The 21088-nt window shown below is 38.8% G+C and overlaps 1 protein-coding gene across 5 annotated transcripts in view; it reads left to right on the plus strand.

The window, feature by feature from the left end:
- The window catches only part of LOC142138765 (tubby-related protein 1-like), a 326146-nt gene that overhangs the window by 88844 nt on the left and 216214 nt on the right, over positions 1–21088 (plus strand). For all 5 annotated transcript variants that reach the window (XM_075195705.1, XM_075195704.1, XM_075195708.1 and 2 more), the window contains exon 4: positions 2835–2930. In XM_075195705.1, the coding sequence (XP_075051806.1) occupies positions 2835–2930 (96 nt within the window). The remainder of the gene's footprint in view (positions 1–2834; positions 2931–21088) is intronic.

Here is a 21088-nt window from a genome sequence, read left to right on the forward strand (position 1 = left end):
TTTTTTAATAGAGTTTTTTAATGTTTAACAGAGTTGTTAAATATTTTTTATATATTTTTTGCAATATGTTTTTTAAAAACTTTTGTTTTATTTATTTTTTATTGGCAAAACTGAAAGCCCAAATCTAAGCTAACCAGCTAATGCATGCATATATCTAAAGAGATTGGCACAGCAAAAACTTAAGCCTATCAGTTTAGTGTTGCTCCCACTAGATGTTTCTGATGAAAAAGCTGCAATAAGCGTCAATAAAAAAATCATCAGTATCTCCGGAGAAGGTTCTCCTTTCATGCAACTAGCAAGAATGAGTATGAAATTGGCTACATGCAGATTTTGAGGTAATAGTTACATTGATAGTGGATCCTTTAATTTTCTTTATGATTATTCTGATTCTACTAATGTAATCTTTTAAATTCCCAGTCTCACCCAAAATCAGGTCTAGGTCACAAATTCATGGGACCTGAATTTAGAAAAAAAATGTATATTTTGGCTTCAGACAGATCAATTTAAGCTATTTTAATAGTAAGTAGTGTATACAGAATCTCTGAGATAGTGATGAAATTGAGACAAAGCAATCTGGGTAACACAGAATTTGTCCATCCTTCTCTATACCTTACAGCTAATTTTAATATATTGCACACATAGAAACAAAATCTGACTTTAGTGATTTTTGCCAAACTTACAGACATTTATAATTTTGACTACGTTGTTTTTAGTGCAGAAAAGTCCTTTGGATTCCTTCATACACACATCAACCATTAAAGAAGGCAACAGTGGCGTGAATCCAGAACTGTAAATACAAGCAGTAGCAAAATGAATTAGAAGATAGTGTGGCTCTAATAGTATCTGATGATGCTCCAAAGAGCAAAACTTTGTGTCACTCTAAAATGTGCAGTGTTTAAGTCATGTACTTAAAATACATCACAGAAGCATGCAACTGCTTTCAATGATCCTAGTTTATTCCGCCCCCTTCCATAGTCTAACTGTTTTCCCATTCTTCCTTCCTTCTTGCATCAGTGCATATTTACCTGACATCCCTGAATCATCTACTTACTATTGCACTAGATTTCACTGTCCCTTGCTTATATATTCCTTGTATACTTCCAGCGTATAATTTAATTCCCTCCTAGTATTATCACTTTTACCTTCCCACCAGTTGCCTAGCTTTCCTGACTTTCTAACCATTGTTATGCATATCCTAGAGTCTATGTTTTACTTGAACCAAAATGTAATTTTATTTATCCTTTTTATTGCAGGTCTACCTGTACTATTGCACTCTATTGCATCTACTGTGTATTTGTCTTTATACAAATATTGTCAGTCTCTGCCTCCGCACTGACAGTAAGTGAGTGGTAGGCAACGGGATGCCGGCAGTCAGTAAGCTGACGGCAGTCAGCTTACACCTAGGGGGTATTTATAGGAGGCTCTGTATTGGTTTTACCCTGCTACAGCTCCCTGTTTGATTGTTCCTGTTTCCAGTGTTTTTGACCAGGCTATCTGTTTGACCTCTCCGTGAATTTCGCCTAGATTAGCAAAACATTGGTTGAAAACTTTATTGTAATAACACTCAATGCATGGTTTTAAGCCACTCTTCTTCATTTTGTGCATCATGGGTGAAACATGGATAGACAGCGGTAGGTGGAGACACCTAACAAGAACCAGTCACTTTGGAAACTTTAAATATTCAGCTGATGTCAAACATATCTTTCCTTTGTTTGATTTATAATAACTGAACCTCCATCCTTTTGTGGTTGTGGAGAAGATGTTTGCTTTCTTGCTGCATGGACACTCTTGTGATTAACTGAAAACCTGGAGTAGCTATGAATAACCTGGTGTATTATCCCCTGCCTGCTAGCATTACTAGGGGCATGTAAGCTAGATCTAATAAAATCAGGTATATTAGATTCAGTTTACAGTGAATACTTTAGTGCTGGCAAAAGATTAAATACATCAAACAAACCAGGGTCTCCCAATGTTAAATAAATAGGACTTATTGTAATAACATCATTAAATAAACCACTTATATTACATAATAATCTCTGATGGCTTTATTTTTCAGACACTAAACATCTAGTGGCTTAGCATATCCCAGATCTATGATAGCTTTACTATACAGACTACAGAAATATAGAGCTATAGTGGCTTTTTAATGCAGACTCCAAATGCCTGGTGGTTTTATATGCAGACTCCCACTGACCTATCCATCCCTACCCACACGTAGACACACATACACACCACACACATACACATAGACACACACACAGACACAGGTTTACATTTATTCAAGTTTTTAAAGGATTCAGAATCAGATCCTAGCTACCAGAATCAGGATCTAGCTATAATTTTCAAGAATGTAGTAGATAGATGATGATATCTAAAGTCTGATTAGATATTATGGCCAATAGCTCCACTTTTTCTTTTTAGGCATTTTAGTAAATATACCCCTACTCTCTATTGTGTTGAATTAGAACAGCTGGGGAGCATCCTCTGCCTAACTCTTGTACGCCAAGTATGGCCATGGAATAGGCAGCCCAGAATAGATTGTGAAGCCCAGGACGTGATGCCCCTAGCTTGTACTAGCTTTCTGCTAAAGAAAGTAGCATCTTAAAAAAAATATATATTTATTTCCCTATGATTTATTTTTATAATGCACTTGAAAAGTAATAACAAATTTAATTTGTCAAACTAATACTAAAAGAATGTATTACTGATGAATTAAAATTTCCCAAACGAGAAAAACTGCTGGTCAGTAAGGTGATTTAAACTGTTATTGTCTGCAAATTGATTTGTATGTTGAATAATTTGTTTTTCTTTTGTATTTATTTTTTTCAATTTAGGATCAGAAAATAAATCAGAGGATGAAAAGATCACCAAAAAGCCAAAAAAGAAGGAGGCAAAAAAAACAGAATCTGAAGACAAAGTTAAACAAAAAGGTTTGTAATCTTACTTACAGAAAAGAATGATGCTGAATATGGTGATGCCCTGTTGTTCTTTTTAGTAATTATGTTAGCAAACAATTGAAAGGCTTGTATAATACTCTTGTTGTTTTTTTTATTTTGGGTTTGGCAAAACCACCCTCATGAGTTTTGCTTTTGGGTCTGGATTTCATTAAAAATGGTCAAAAAGAGGTTATATAATGTAATTGTGAGCTGTTTTTGTTCCTATGTTAGTATTTAGACCATTAACATTTATTTACAGTCATTTACAGGCTATTTTCTAAAGCTCACCCTACAGCTGTCAATATTTTCACCAATATTGGAGAAAAGACCGCAGGGAGCTGGCTAGTTAACAATAGTGACATAGCAGCAGCACAAACACATGGAAAAAAAAGAAATACCTATGAAATATAGTCTACAGCAGTGGCAGAGAGGATGATCATTTTAGAAAAGAAGATATCCCAAAGTGAGCCTTACCCAGAGGTAAATGGTTTGAGAAAGAAAATGGTCCTATTTCATTCTCAATGTTATGTAGGTGTGACATGGAGGGGAATAGCAGTGGCAAAGGTTCACCCTTATGTTGTATCTTATAAAGGACATACATAGTTTAACAATACAAACAATATAAACACTTCGGTGACAGGGAGTGGCACTTTTGTGACTGAATTGTTTGATTTGTTTGGGCCCCCACAAAAGAAAACATTTTGGTTGTTGTCTTTTGAATTGTAGAAGAGGTAGAGATTTTAACGATTTACTAATTGCTTTAGGCTGTAAAATAGATGGGGATTTTAACAGTTTACTAATTGGCTTTAGGCTAACACTGGTCATCTTCCTCAATGTTGACATTGTCTTCACCCTCATCATCTCATCATCACTTTTGTCAATATCATCATCACACAATATTAATTAATCCCCACTGGAATCCAGCATTATAGATTCTGTTTGTAATTGAAGACAACAGTATTTACTCATACAATTTGTAGTTCATTTTGATGAACACCAGTTTTTCAAGATTTTTTGGAAGTAGCCCCCTAGGTCAGTCACTTACAATGTACCCAACTGTGCTTAATTTAATTATCATTAAAGTAGTCCTCTAACATTCCACTAATACAAAGTGTATCAGAATGAGATATGGAATTTATTACATGCCTTACCAGATCTCATAATAACCTTTGACACTGGTGCACTGTTTTGAATCATCATCACTGTGACCCTAAGAAAAGTTTTTTTTCTGACAGTAGCATATTTAGAAGCTAAAGCATAGATATTCATATGTGACATCAGTCAACAGCTTGCTCACAAGGAGCTGTTTGCATCTCTTAAGATGTGTGTTAGTTGTAAAGAAAGGCATTACATATGCCTAGGATCAGGCATGTTTGTCAAAATGAAGTGATACAGTTTCAAGATGCTGCAAACCCTTCAGCCCAGGGAAGCAAATATAAAACTTGATGTACAAGGCTAACCTGCTTAGCAGAATAATTTACTTTTATATCCTCCAGTTCCTCTAGGTGATTATCAAGTAGTTTGATTAGCGGAATGACTTGATTTAGGCTTGCAGTGTCGGAACTCACTTAGTTTGTTAGAAAACCAAATGGTTTTAGTAGCTTGCATACCAAACAAAGGGAACAAAGGGAACATGCCCCTCCTCTCCCAATCTCATGATATGATGTGTAGGTCTTGATGGCTTTTTGGTGTTCCTCCAATCATTGAAGCATATATATCTATATCTATATATATATAAAAAAATATATATATATATATACACATATATTTATATATATATATATATATATATACACATATATATATATATACATACCATATGGACAAAAATATTTGCCCACACCTTTAAATTATTGAATTGAGGTGTTTCAATCAGATTCGTTGCGAGAGGTGTATAAAATCAAGCACCTAGCCAAGCAGCCTCCATTTGCACACATTTGTGATACAAAATAGGTCGTTCTGAAGAGCTCAGTCACTTTGAGCTTGGTACTGTAACTGATTTTATTAGAAAATGGAAACATTTAGGAACAACAGCAACTCAGCCATGAAGCGGAGGACCACATAATATAACAGAGTGGGGTCAATGACTGCTAAGGAGCATGGTGCGTAAAACTTGCCAACACTCTGCTGATTCCATATCTGAAGAGTTCTGAACTTCCACTGGCATTAATGTAAGCACAAAAACTGTGTGGCAGGAGCTTAATGGAATGGGTTTCCATGGCTGAGTAGCTGCATGCAAGCCTCACATCACCAAGACCAATGCCAAACGTCAGATGGAGTGGTGCAAAGCACACTGACACTGGACTGTGGAGCAATGAAAACGTGTTCTTTGGAGTGACGAATCATGCTTCTCTGTTTGGCAGTCAGATGAGCGAGTCTGGGTCTGGCAGATGCCAGAACAGTACCTGTCTGACTACATTACGCCAACTGTGAAGTTTGGTGGAGGAGCGATACTGGTATGGGGCTGTTTTTCAGGGTTTGGGCTAGGCCCCTTATCGCCAGTGAAGGGCAATCATAATGCTTCAGCATACCAAGTCATTTTGGACAATGCTATGCTTCCAACTTTGTGGCAAGAGTTTAGGGAAGGCCCTTTTCTATTCCAACATGACTGTGCCCCAGTGCACAAAGCAAGGACTACAAAGACATGGTTTGATGAGAACGGTGTGGAAGAACTTGACTCCAACATCGGGTGACAACATTTATATCTAATATAACTGGTGAAAATTTTCCTATAAGATCATTCATTAAATGTAACACAAGTTACATTATATGCTGTTCCAATGCCCTTGTGGCTAACAATATGTTAGCCGAAAATCACACACTCTTAAGACACAGTTTTTGGAGCATAGAAAGAAATATATTAAGGTTCAAAATCATAGTAACACTGATATATTAGGGAAAGTTAATCAAAAAAGTGAGTAAGTTTTCTTACTCAAGTTTTCTGGACAAAACCATGTTGCAATGCAAGGGGTGCAAATGAGTTTATCATTTTGCACAGAAGATAAATACTGGCTGTTTTTTTATGTAGCGCACAAATACTTGATAGCTTATTTGTACACTGAAATTTAAAGTTGATCTTGGACATGCCCTGCCCAAACTCTAAATTTGCCACCACATTTTTAATTTACCTCCCCCTCCAATGCAACATGGTTTTGCCTTACTTGCTTACTTTTGCTTAACTTTCCTTAATGAATCATGCCCAGTATCTCTTGCCATTTTTACAGATTCAATAGGCATTGAATTTGTACAACCAACCGTTGGAAGCTAAGGGGTATATTTACTAAACTGCGGGTTTGATAAAGTGGAGATGTTGCCTATAGAAACTAATCAGATTCTAGCTCATTTTGTAGAATTTACTAAATAAAATGATAACTAGTATCTGATTGGTTGCTATAGGCAACATCTCCACTTTTTCAAACTGGCAGTTTAGTAAATATACCTCTGAGAGAGCTACTGTAAACTATTGAAACCCCCTGTCACTGTGTGTAGTGTGGGGTGCAAAGGGTACACAGTGCACCTCCTTCTCAAGCCCTGACTAGCTGATGGGCATAGGTGTAAATGATCAGGGGGTACCTGCACATGTAGGTGTTTATTTTTAGTTAGTAGGACACAGGTGATGTCACTTTCTGATGCAGTGTAATAAAAGTCACAATAATTTGGGCGCCAGACCATCTCTATGACAAACTGAACTCTTTATTTACACTCCTCTACATCCAGCATGATAATCCTAATGGTTGCAGCAATAAAGAAATATATATACAGTTCCTTAATCTCTCCAGCACAGTTCTTAATGAGCAATACAAATTTGGTTGCAAATATCTCATTACTCCTCCTGCACAGTTCTTAATGTTATCCAGATGATATAAAACATAAATCACATGTCTTGCAGATCACCCTCCACTGCAAGGGCACTCACATGGATGCTAACAGGCAGGCAGCTTCTTCTCAATGCAGTTCTGACATGCTCTGTACCTCTCACCTGCAGCTCACCCCTCCTCTGTGGGGATGATGTCTCCTGTGGCTCTGACACTTCACTCTGTGTACTCCCAGCCTCAGGCTCTGACAATACAGCTACCATGCCTCTTGTAGCAACCCTTACTCTAGGGTCTCTTCCAGGCAAAATGTCCCCCTCTCTCTTGGGTTCTCTATAGTGACATGGGGTTCTCCCCCTCATCCAGGGCACACATTTCTTGCCCTGTCGCAGTCACAGCGCTCAGACTTTCAGGCAATGCTGGGGGATCCTGGAGCTTCCACCCCACTCTCCCAGGTCCCCAACTACATCTCTCCTCTCCTGTGTCTCCTCTGTCTATCTCTTTTCCCCCCTTTCTCCAGCCCCTCCTTCCTCTCACTTAGTCTCACAGGCTGGTCTGGGTTATCCCCATGGTAACCAGTTTATTTAACTTTTCATAAACATCTAGCTTGCCCTATAGGTGACCCCTCCTGTATTCACTGAGGTGAGGGTTTTACTAAAACGACACTAAGGGGATGTTACATTATATTCCCGAGAAGCTCTCTGGATGCATAATTTGAGGACATTGCATCCAGAGGGTTTAAATGAAACACTTGAATTTGATTTCTAAAAAGCCTACCAGATGATTGATGTATTTGCGCCAGGTTTTCTGATATGATTTGCCTGTCACCTGTTTAGTGCTTCGGCTCACCTTCCTTTCACTGGTCTCTCTGTACAAACATTTTTCATCCAGTGAATTGTGACATCGCAGCAGCCCTGCTGTACACCACGGCAGTTGCCTCTATTTGCAACCTTACTTCTAGTTTAATCTGCCTTAAAAGAGCATAACACGGATTCATCTTCCACTACTTCCATCTAGTGGTTGTTTTTGAGATTTCACAGTCACAATTACAGCATTAATCCTATAGAGATATATAGCATGTTTCCACTGACTCATCTGGCTTCTGGGACGATCACCTTTGATGTTGGACTCCGTCCTCGGGCTACAACACCTGCAATGAATATGTGTTCTTGATCACTCTGACTGGAACATGGCTGACCCATCTCAAGATATCCGTGACCAGTGTGTGACCCTCCACCTCCCTAACCCTGCCACCCTCACCTTTTCCTTGACATGGCTGCCTAGACCACAGATGGGGAAAGTGATCAGTGACAATTCCTTTACCCTTCAAAGTGCTGTAGATGAAGACTAATCGACTCTTTGCAACTTATTTAGTGTACTCCTCAGATGGACAGGGACAAGAAAGGTTACACTAAGAAAGACTCTACAAAATCAGCAAACTTTATCGCAAGGTGAGACGCACCATACATGAACACCATCTGGGGGACACATCAAGGCTAAAACACCCCACAGAACAGGACTACACCTTATTTTCACATCCATACAACATCTACTTACTACTGGACTATTTTTTCTTATCACACAATCACTTAACCCCGATTAGAGAAGTCACAATATGCCAAGCCACCTGGTCTGATCATGCCCCGTTATATATGTCCCTTTTGCTACCTCAGCCAGGTTATAGGCCATACACGTGGAGGTTGAATGAACTCCTGATCCAAGACAATTATAGTAAATCCCAAGTTGAGACAACACTTGACAAATATTTTCTTAACAACACTCCTGACATGTCAAAAATCTCATTATGGGAGGCACACAAATGTGTAATTCGGGAAAAATTGATACAATTAGGCACATTTATGCAAAAACAAAAGATTGCCAACCGAGATACACTCCTAGAGAAAATTAAATCCCTTGAAATGAGACATAAAGCCTCTCAAGAGTCATCTACCCTAGCCGAGCTAGCAGAAAGGAGAAATGCACTGAATAAATTAATGTCAGACAAAATAAAGTTGGATTACCGTATATGCTGAAATAAGTTCTATCATTGGGGAGGCAAACCAGGTAAACTCTTGGCTCGAGCTCTGCGAGCTCAAACAACACAACTGTATATACCACACATTAAATCAGAAGCTGGAAAATTATGTGTCATCTCATCTGACATAGCCGAGACATTTCAAGCTTATTATTCTAAACTTTATAACCTAACAGCGAGTCACACCCAATAGAACGCGCAATTAAACAGAAGCGCATAGCCAATTATCATAAACAGATTGACATTCCCACATTACACGCGGAGAATACACAAATGTTGGAGGCACCCTTTTCCATTGGGGAACTAGAGAAGGCAATCAAAACGACACCCTCAGTGAAGAGTCCAGGTCTGGATGGTCTCACAGTATCATACTACAAAACCTTAAAAACTAAACTGATTCCTCTCATGCTTCAGGTCTTCAACGCGATATCAACACAATCTCATTTATCACACCATTCTCTGACGGCCCATATTACAGTTTTGCCTAAAGAAGGGAAAGAGCCAGCGCTATGCCCAAGCTATAGACCCATATCTCTGCTCATTGTGGACATAAAGTTATATGCCAACAAGCTCAAAAAACTTTTGCCTAAGATAATAAACTCAGACCAAGTGGGGTTTGTTCCGGGTCGCGAGGCAGCGACAATATCACAAAAATAATTGATTTGGTTCAGTTCGCTACATCTAACAACACCCCAACTGTCCTGTTGTCCACAGATACAGAAAAAGCGTTAAACAGGGTAGACTGGGACTTCATGATGAGCTTGCTTAGTCACCTGGGTTTAGGACCATTGGGCATGGAAAGGATTCAAACGTTATACTCACACCCGATGGATGGAATTAAGGTTAATGGGGACATGTCAGAACCCATTAGAATTTAAAATGGAAAGATTTTCATACTGTGTAAGGAGGCATTGGCGCAGTCCATCAGAGCAAACCCAGACATTTGTGGGTTACGGATGGGAGACAAAGAATTTAAACTCGCAGTCTTTGTAGACAACCTCCTTGCTATCCTCATGAGACCTGTAGTTTCGATTCTAAATCTAATGTCAAGAATTCCGCATTTTCAGGGAACTCTCCAATTTCAAAGTTAATTATTCAAAATCTGGGCCCTTAATATTTCCACACCTTTAGATCTAGTTGAAGGTCTGAAGCCTGGTTTCCCCTTTGTCTGGCTCCCCACACAACTGAAATACATGGGGGGATCATAAACAAAGATAACTCAAAGATTTACACGGACAATTCCATGCCCATCACTGCAACCTTTCATAATAATATGAGAGACTGGCTCCCGAACATCTTTTCCCTGATAGGTAGGGTTAATATAGTGAAAATGAATTTACTCCCCACTGTTCTTTACCTATTACACACACTTAAAATCTATATTCCCACATCATGGTTCAATGAGCTGCATAGAGTCATAAGTCACTTTGTTTGGAGGGACAGATGACCCCGCTTCAAACGTAACATTCTATACAAGCGTAAGCATGATGGTTTACAGCTGCCACATTTCTCCACATAAGCATGTGGAGAAATGCTATCATGTTGAACAGAGTTCTTGATTGGAAGAGAGGGAGGTCAGACAAGCAATGGGTTTGGATTGAGGGATACACTCTAAGCACACAGATCAATCTTACACCTTGGCAATCATCACTTCCCACTATCAAGTATCCTACAATTTCTTCTACCCTGTCCAATTGGTCTCGACTGCGAACTGTTTCACATATCTCCACGCAACACTCACCTCTGACTTCATTCTTTGACAACCCAGACTTCCTCCCTGGCCTTACAAAACAAGCTTTCCATCATTGGACCCGGGCTGGGATCACCCGTGCCGGCCAGCTGGTGGCCACGTCAGGAGCCATACATTTTACTGATTTACAGTCAAAATGGGAACTACCTAATGGGGAAGTATGGAGGCACTTGCAACTAAGGCACTTCATATGCTCCGTGGGTATTCGCGATATGGCAGGAAGGACACTCACGCAATTTGAGACACACCTTATCCTCCATATATAGAATCTTGATCGAACATTCCTTTAATAAAATACCCAAATTCACAAAGGATTGGGAACATGAGTTGGATACAGTTATACCTGAGCCAGAGTGGGGTGACATATTCCAGTGCACTCGAGCAAGCTCAATCAGTGTGCGAGTAGTAGAAACACAGTATAAAGTGCTGACTAGGTGGTACCGGTGTCCCAGCCTAATAGCTAAAATATTCCCTGGTGTCTCAGACCTTGTTGGAGATGTCAAATGGCATCGGGCATGCCACTCAGGGCCAGTGCAAGTTTTTTTGGCACCCTAGGCAACGCCCCAGCCTGGCGCCCCTGCCCCGCCCCCCACCAACACCCTTGACCCATACTAATAAACTCATCAAGAAAAGAACTGAATTCTTCAAGTCAGATTAAAGGGAATTTAAAATGCAATTGATTTACTAGTAGAGAAACATTCACATTTCACATTTTCATAGTGTCTAAATAAAAAAATATTCACTATATTGTAAAATGAGGTAAGCGATAAGTGACTGAATTCCACACAATTATTGGGATATAACACAAGAATACTGAACATGAGGTAGAAAAGCAATATACCCCAAAACTGATTTAATCAATAATATCATATAATTTTTAATATATTGCTATTTAACGTAATTATGGTTTATGGAAATAGAATAAAGGCTATTTTTAAGTGTGAACTTATTGTGAGTATAACATCCTTCTAGATCATTTTCACATTTCTGATGAGTATAATTGGTTATTGTTTATGGCTGTTTATTTAAAAAATATATTTAAGTCACTATCTAACCTAAAAATGAATGCATACTGCCTATCAGGGTGTAACAAAGCTGGCGGCTCAACTGCTGCTTCTGTTCTTCAAGGGTTACATAACATAGGCACCACCAGAGCAGACTTAGGTCTTTAGAGAACACTCAGACGGGAGGAGGGGGAGGGGGTTGTCCCTCTTGTCTAGTCAGAGTTGTATACATTCCAAGTGGGGGAGGGCACAGGCATGGGCAGGTGTACACATGGTCAGGGGGACACAGGCACACATGGGCAGGGGGACACATGGTTAGGTGGACACATGGTAAGGGGGACACAGGCACACATGGGCAGGGGGAGACAGACACACATGGGTGGGGGACACAGGCGCACATGGGCAGGGAGACATATGGTCAGGGGGGCACAGGCACACATGGGCAGGGGGACACCTGGTCAGGGGGACACAGGCACACATGGGCACGGGGACACAGGCACACATGGGTGGGGGACACAGGGGGTAGTATCTCTGTGTGTGTCTTCACCTTCATCACTGTCTGGAGGACAGCTGGAAAGCAGTGAACAGTGCCCTGGTATGTTCAGCATATTGACTGGTTTGCTTGCTGAACCCATAATGTCCCTACTTTTCCATATAGGGCCATAATCATGCGCAATTAGAAACGCATAACTTGAATCAGTGTAAATATTTACTCTTTGTCCTTTTGCATATATGCATGCAAGTGTTAGGGCCTTTAGTTCAGCTTCTTGCATTGACATGTGACTCGGTAGAGTCTGTTGAATCACTATTTCTATGTGTGTGGTTACAGCACACCCTGTATAAGAAACACCATCTATGTGGTAATGTAAGATGTCTGCATTTGGTAGCGGTGTATCTTTAATGTCAGATAAAACCAAAGATCCTTGTTTCATTTGTTCTACACAACCATATTCAGAAAAAAATTGTGTTTGCATTTTTTTTACTTCCTGTTCAAGCTGGGATTCCCTCAAATCCCTAGGGGAACCCCGATATATACAGTATATACAGGTACTTCTCCCACCTTTTGAAACCTGCTGCAATAAGGCAGCAGGATTCAACATTATGCACCGCTTAAATGTAACATTACAGGTAGTTAGCAGTGCTACTTCATATTTGGTAAGTCTGGCTGCTGAGAAGTGTTTTGTTTGTGCTTGATTTAAAATTCCTGTTACTACATGTGGCACTATTAGGGTTACTGGGTGCCCAAGCACAATATCAATGCAGCAACTGCTTTAATACATGTAGGTGCTGCTCGTATTATTGGGTCTAATTGTGCAAAGTAGTATGCAAGTGACCAGAGCCGTAAATTAGAATTCTAGCGCCTGGGGCGGGAAAGACAAATGCCGCCCCCCTAGCCCTTAATTTTAACCAAATGAACCTAAAATATTCCAAAATTGCGCCCCCCTTCAGCGTTGGGCCCTGGGCGGTTGCCCCTGTTGCACAGCCCTAGTTACGGCCCTGCAAGTGACCTTAGCTTGCGACCATGTATATGTGTCAGTACCCCTTGTACATGTGTACTGACTTCATGACAAAATAATGTGTAAGGCTTGTCATAATCTGGCAAAGCCAGTGCTGGCGTTGAAGTTACTTCAGCTTTAAATTGGTTAAACATTTGGTTCTGCTCAGAGGAAAGTATAAATAGCTTGCTATCATCCGGAAGGAGCAAACATGTTAGCTCATAAAGTCTTAAATCTTTTTTCATTTATGTACAAACATTGAATTCCTAACAATGCATTACCATACCCAGGGTACCAAGAATTATTCACAGTATATGACGATTAGAGCACAGTAAATAAGGGCAGTGAATGTCTTTATAACACTGATTGACTCAAAAACTATTATGAGGATAAAAATAAAAATCTTTTGTAATTTACCATAATTTGAAATTACATTGTATTACTTTCTTTCAAACCATCTGATATAAACTTTGGTTTAAACAAAACAAGAAACAAACCCAAACCCTATTTCATATTCAACTATATTAGTCCATTTCTCCTTTTCTCTTTAAAAACACAGTAGTCATTACTCAGCAGAGTCTACGTTATTTAAATTCTTGATTAGTTTCTACCTATGTTTGTTGTAGCTGTGGATCAAAACATTGCAAACTTCTATTCATTGGAAGTTGGATAAATTCAATCTGGATTGAAAGGGTGCTTTGTAGCTGGAGAGCTTCTGTGAAGAAAATAAAACTTTTGCATAGAGATTAACATTTATTCACTAGGAATTACAGTAACTGTTATTAATTCACATTTCCCAATTAGTGTGTTATTGCATGTAATACGCTTGTACACCATTATCAGATAACCAGTAAACATTTTTGTGCAGTGAACAGCTGCTAATACCACACTTGTTTAATAGTTTCTCTCTGTAGCCTAACTGTGACGCTATGCGTTCCATGCAATGAAAAAATGATTTCCTCAAAGGGGCAGTCCCTAATCTCCCAAACAGGGAATGTCAAAGTGACGTGACCTGGACGTTCAAAGCCACTCCTTTCTAATCATAGTACAGTCTCCTTGAATAACTCCATTGAAATTCAGGAAGAAACAATCATTCACCACTAACAGCCCCCGGAACACTTTCTAAGCATTCAGCCATTTTAAAAGCAATACTCTACGTTAGACACCACACATTGTGTCTGTAAATCACTCAACATTTTCTCAACAAAATCTCCCGTGACCAAATATTCACACATATTTCCAAATTATGTGATTTTTCGTGTTGAAAGTACAAATATATTGACAATTCTCGCTCACAGTCGACATTTTATCTGGTAACATTTCTTATGGGCATAACAAACCCTCCTGATTTCTGTGAACATTCATCAGCGCCATTTTTACACAGATTAAAACAGCTTTTAATATCTGCATGTAAAAGCTCACTTCCACAATTCTCAACTTCATTAAAGAGAAAGCTATTTTACTCAAGTTCAGAAACACAATTATTTTGTTCAAATACAGAAACAGCGTGTTGGACCCCAGCCAGCTGAAAGTCACTGTGTTCTTCTGACTTATCTATATTATTTACAAATGTACAACTTTTTCAACCTTGAAACATGTATCTTTTAAAAAATAAATGGACAAGACAGACTAAGATTGTGATTTAAACTAAATCACACCTCTCCCTTACAGTGCGCTAAGATAGAGAACAAACAGCGGGACCTTATCCCGGATCTCCCTCACACAAGACAGAGACAAAACTCACATACAGAGAGAGAGAAATTAGCTGATATCTTCCAGCCTACTGCTGTGGAACTACAAGTCCCAACATTAAACTAAATACAAAACAGCTTCAATGTGCTATCACTCACCACTCTGGACATATTGAAGCATACTCAAAGAAACTTTTTATCAATTTTACATACATTGTCAGATAACAAAATACAAAATCTTTCCTCAAAATATCTTTCACACTGTATGGATAGGGGAGAAAATACACAGTGCACTTGGCAAGTGTTATGTGTCACTTATTTCACAATAGAAGGGATTGTCCATTGTGCAGTATATCTTCTTAAGGATAAGCTTCAGTAACAAGTATGTGGATTCCAAAGAAAAGATCCTTGGATTCTGCACTGATCACAACTGGCAGTAGTACTGATAGTTCCACAAATATCAATTCCTTCTTTGACTATTCCCACCTTGTTGTTAGCCATAAACCTTCGCCATTGTTCTGGATCTAAAGTACAGTCAGGGGAAAATCCTGCCCTTTTGAATATTTTTGGGAGACCCACCTGTGATTTCATCCATTCCCTACAGCCTAGTATGTATTTGGAAGTAAGTCCCTTTTTCTTGCTAACCTGTGCTCCCATCTGAAGATAGCGAGTCTTCAGATACCTTTGGGTTGCTAAATACTGCACGCACCTTTTTAGCCCGTAATACTGTAGTTACCAGAAGGATAGTAAACCTCTATTCAATAAGGGTTATGGCTTTGTTTAAACAATCCCAACAGCTGTTATCCCCGCTGCTCAGTACTTACAGAAAAAACAAATGAACATCAATGCTAGGACAACAACACCAATAATTATGAAAACCTCTGCATTTGGAACCATTGTCTCATTCTATGAGGACCAATCGAAACCTTGATATCATCTTCTGTATATCCCGTACTATACAATATCACACAGGAGGTACAACAATTACAGCCCCAATTTTTCCTCAATGGTTCACATACTTTCACATTCATAGACAATTAAACTGAAACAAAAAAAACATTACATTAAACATGTACTTCCCCTAATGAGATATCAAGAGCTGACTTATCAATTAGGTTCATAGGAGTGCGAAAAATCAATTAGGCAGAAATATCTCTGGGAACCATAAGTGCTGAGTATGAAGTAAACAAAGTGTAAAACACACTCAATGTTTACTTACATACGGATTTGTGTAGTCAGCAGTTACGGTCCGTTCCAGAGGGTCTTATTTTTCTGGCAATCGATGTGCACTCCCGGGTTTTCGGCACCAAGTAATGTTGGGGTTCTTTACCTATGTTGACAGAATAACCACCTGTAATTGAATAAGTCAGTCAGCAGTTTGTCAAATATCTATAGTAACGAAAGATCGGAGCACAGGATAAGAGACCACACAAGTGTCTTGTTTCTAAACTGAAACTGCTTTACTGCAGAAATAAATCATATAATTATACATAACAGTTATTAAAGTAATTTTATCGTTTTAAAATAAGCATTGCCCAAGCGATTATATTGTGTTTCTAACGCACAAAGTGATTTATTTTAGCAGATGTAACAAATTAACAATTCAATACATGATTGTAATATAAAACAGTACAGTACAGCCAATACCAAAAGATAAATACATACCGCTGCGCTAACCACGGGCATCAGTGAACAGTAATTCACCCTTGAATACTGTGATCAGAGTAGACTGCACTACATGAGAGCTACTGCTTATATGCACACAGAGATACAGTGAAACAATGCAGGTGGTATAGCTTGCTTCTATTGGTCCAGGCATCAGGAGGGTCCAGGGGTTTACACATCATAGGCTGATTCAATCTAAGGAATCCAAAGGTGGGGGTCTCTCTAGGGGATGAGCTCTGTTCTTCCCTCCAAAGTGCTCTGTTCTTCCCGCCAAACTCCAATTACAATCAGTCCATTAGCATTTGACAGTTAATATAATATTAAAGGTTTATTCCCTAACATCAATAACTAGAGTATGCAATGGGGGATCTCTTCGCCGAATGCACCGAACAGCTGCTGATGTAAAGGGGATTAATATGATATTAGACATGACGCCTTTCCTATAAGCTGAACCTTAAATATCACTGAAGTGTACATATAATCATATTATATAAACTAATAATAAACCAAATACTATCTGCTCATAAATTACAGTGTAACGGACTAGCATGAATATGAATTATATTAATAACTAAATGTTGTTATGCGAGTGTGTACGTGCGTATTTTACCGTGCGATCGCACCACGCACTGTGTTAGGTGGCGTATGGATCTGTGGTATGTGGCGTACGAATCGCAATCGCATGGCAAAACAATATTAACCAATATACTTTCGTTCATCCAATTATACGACTTCGACAGTTCCACCCTTTGATAGTATAATAAACTATCACCTTAAAGATGTTATATGCAGGATCTCAGTACCACGTTTCATTGTTATGTATTGCAAGTCCCCCTTGGGGTATGACCACGCTGTTTGTAGATCTAAACAAGTTATCATAAAAGAGAGTCTTATTCTTCAAAACGATTTCTTCTTTTACTATAGACCGTACACTTCTGGAGCTTGGAGATAACTTTTTGTATGCCCTTCAAGGGTGCAGTAAAACACGTAATACATTATTTGGAAAGGTACAGAGTACAATAGAACACGTATCACCTATACAGAATACTCTACTACAGTTCTTCAAGTTTTACAGGTTTATCTGTCCTACGCATGTCCTTAAGCTCAGAATACATTTAAACACTTCATGTTCATCAATAGCATCATCCTATGTCTATCAATAAATGCCATTTACAATCTCCTTCAGCTTGCGTTAATATACACTCTTCTAATAATGTCATCAGTTCTTTTCATCAACACTTGTGGGCGGGCTATTGTCTGTTCATTTTTCCCAGTCTCCCAATACTCAGGTTTAATATTTGGAGACTCCAGACTAAGGCACCTAGGTGTTGTCCTTTTCCCCTAGTGACCTCCCACCCATAATTCGGGTACCTCAAGAATATTTAGTGGAAAGAGAACTAATCCTACTTAACATAATCACTGAGGCTTGTGAGAGCACGCCCAGCACTTTGATTGGTCTAAAACCTTACCCACCCAAGAATGATGATCATTCTCAAGGATGCCTGGACTGGCATCGCTGGGTGTACCTCCTTTTAACTATGTGGTCAACGTACTTACGGACGTAATGCTACTCAGACAATAGCCCCTCGCACTTTCTCCAAGCTCTAGAGTTTCCAAATTTTCCTTTACCCCAGAATTGAATAGAGTAATTGGCTGGACCGGTTATGCTACTAACTTCTCCTTCATCCCCAACTCCTCAATATCATTACCTGAACCAGCCTCTGTCACCTGTCAATAATCAAAAGAATTGACCGTCCTGAAAAGAAAATGTGATGAGAGAAATACAGAACAGGAAAACTAGAACTTCATGATGGACAGCTGTTTTAGCCTTTGGCTCAGATGCTACTAACTGCATTTGAGGCCTTCCAGAACAGATTCATGAGTGCCCTTGGACCCTTCTCTGAGTGTTGGCTCTTCTGCATTGGGTGGAATGGGTACCAGTGTCTCTGCTACTTTTGGTGCTGGTAGCTTACACCTGGTACCTGTCTGTCAAATAACCTGAGCCTAAGAACTTTACTGTTCCACAACTTACTCTCTCGGTCCAACATCCGGAGAGTTAATGTAACCCTTCAGGAAACAGTGTTCTGAACGTTCTCGTTGCTGTCTCACTAATTACCTTCCCTCTCAAGGTCTAAACTAGTCTCTCAGTTACAAATTCATCTCAAGAGGGGTCAAGAACATTTCAAAAATCGACAGGTTAAGAGGCAGCTCAGGAGTGGCATTGATAGTGTGGAGGACTAGTGGCTAAAGCTATCAGCCACTTCAATCAAGTTCCAACTCTCATTCTATTCAATTAGTTCTAATTAGTACCGTTACTTTATGTTCACACTGGTTTGTGGCTTATCAAAAAGTATGTAATTTGTTACCACTACTCATACATTATACATTTATTATCAATAACATAAATACCCCTATCACCTATTATAACTCTAGGGCTATCACCTTGACTAACAAAAGCTTTGAGTATGACACAGTAATACATTAGACACATTTCAATACACCTTTACCCAGACATATTTCATTGGTACACCATTGTATACTTGAGAATCCTGCATGGTGGCAATTGGATGACGTGGATTTGTTTCACCTGGAGAAATTCTTCAGGTAACCCAAATCTTCATATATTAACTAATATGTGTATGTGTGCATGTTTGTGTGTGTGTGTTCACATTTTAAAACAAAAACAATACAACGAAAAACAAAACAAAACATAAATTTGTCAGCTGTCACCTAAAACCCTGCTGTCTATTTGACAGCTATGTTCGCCCTCGTGTGACAGCCGTGTATGGTCGTGTATGTGTGTGTGGACTTTACTAGCAGCTACTTCAGTTGGTAACTGTGTCATTGTGTAAAGTCCTCTATGTAGTGTCCTACTCATGTGCTGGTATTGCTATAAAAAGATTTTTCAGTCAATTCAACATCGCCCCCTAGACTAGAAAAATGCTGAATGCCAATGTATATCAATGGATTTTCTGTCTGCTAACTCACATGCCCTTCTCAGTACCTCACATTCAGCTACTTGACTAAGTGAGAAAGACAAAGGGGTCTATTTCTATAACATTTTCTTCAAATATAACAGTACCCAGTACATATCTGTCTAACAGTGAAAAAAATATAAAACACGAAAATTCTACATTTTCTAGGGTTTCACATTATGTCGTATCTTGTGGTAAAAATCCTACTCCAATGTTCTATACAGAGATGCACATCTGTATGCCTATCCTCTAGCAATCTCCTCCTATCCACCCTTTGTGCATAAAGGCACATTCTTGTATAGGAGGCACAAAACACAAAAAAAACACAAAAAACAGATATGCATCTATAAAAACATGACTCATATTTCCTCACAAAAAAAACTTTCTGCTTAAAATTAGCAGCTTCTATACACATAACATCAAACCTCTGACTATTTCTGTAACTCATGTCAATCTAATGTGTGTATCCCTGAATTTGTCTTAAAAAAAAAAATATGTTTTAGCCCCATTAATGTGACTATGTCTATGTCTTTTCGTATCTATACAAGAGCAGAGAGAGAGAGAGAGAGATACTAACATAGATGTAAAGAATGAGAAATAAGAAAGCAATGAATAATATGAATACAAAGCTTTAAATACAAGGGTTTGAAAACAAACATACGTGCAGAAAGTGAGATTTTTCAGCAAAAATGACAGCTGGATTGGACTCTATGGGGAAATGGCTGAATTCATTCCACTAATCCCCTAAACTATTTGCAAAACTATGACCCCTCCCCATACTTGACTAGGGGGTCTTAAATCAACCGTGCAATCCAGTGTCGTCCATCATTTCTTCATTAAGAACTCGGTATCACATTATCTACATACCTTTTCAACTGACTTTCCTAACGTATGGCAGAGAAATGAAAAATTTTCTCTTATTGACTCCTTATTTACTCTGAAATACATAAAACGATATTTTGGAGCAAAGTATGTACATACTTAATTTTTGGATAATGATTCTCAGCCAAACAAATTATCATGAGTCACTGCAGCCTAAAATAAAGAGTGTTCCAATGGTCTATTTTTAATTTGTCTTTCAAGAGTGATTTTTCTATTTCTCTATCCCACCCCTTAAGCACTAGGTCTATATTTCTTTTGTGTACCCTTTATCTGTAAGAAGAAAAACAAGATAGTTATCTTTAAACAACAAACAAACCAAACATTTTCATGCTTTACCATCGGCCAGCGATCACAAAAGCAAACATGACGACATAAAACAAGCAAGCAAAATCAACAAAGTATTACTTTTAAAACAGTTTCTTTCTAAACCTGCACACTAATACTTACCACAGATTACCATTTGCCTTGCCTGATCCTAATTTCCTAGCTTTCGCTCTCAGATCTTGCAATCTTTCCTCAAATGTCCCTTCTCAAGGCAGTTAAAACACTTCAAAGTTTTCTGTTTCTTTCGTCCCTTATAGTGGTTTTTATAATTCTGAGGTTCTAAATGTAATCTTTCTAAAGCCTGGATACCCACCATCCTTAGCCTATTACTCTGCGCTTTCTCCTTTTTACATATTTTTTTATCATGTTCTACGGCATGTTCTTTAATTGCATTTACCGTGAGACCCCTCCAATTAGGAAACAAGGTTTGTATCCAGGTTCTTAGATCCTCCCATAGACCGTCCATTAGTACTGCAACAAATACCTCCCTATGATGTGGATTCTCCCTTATATCTGGT

The sequence above is a fragment of the Mixophyes fleayi genome, chromosome 2 (assembly GCF_038048845.1).
Source record: "Mixophyes fleayi isolate aMixFle1 chromosome 2, aMixFle1.hap1, whole genome shotgun sequence".
NCBI lineage: Eukaryota > Metazoa > Chordata > Amphibia > Anura > Limnodynastidae > Mixophyes > Mixophyes fleayi.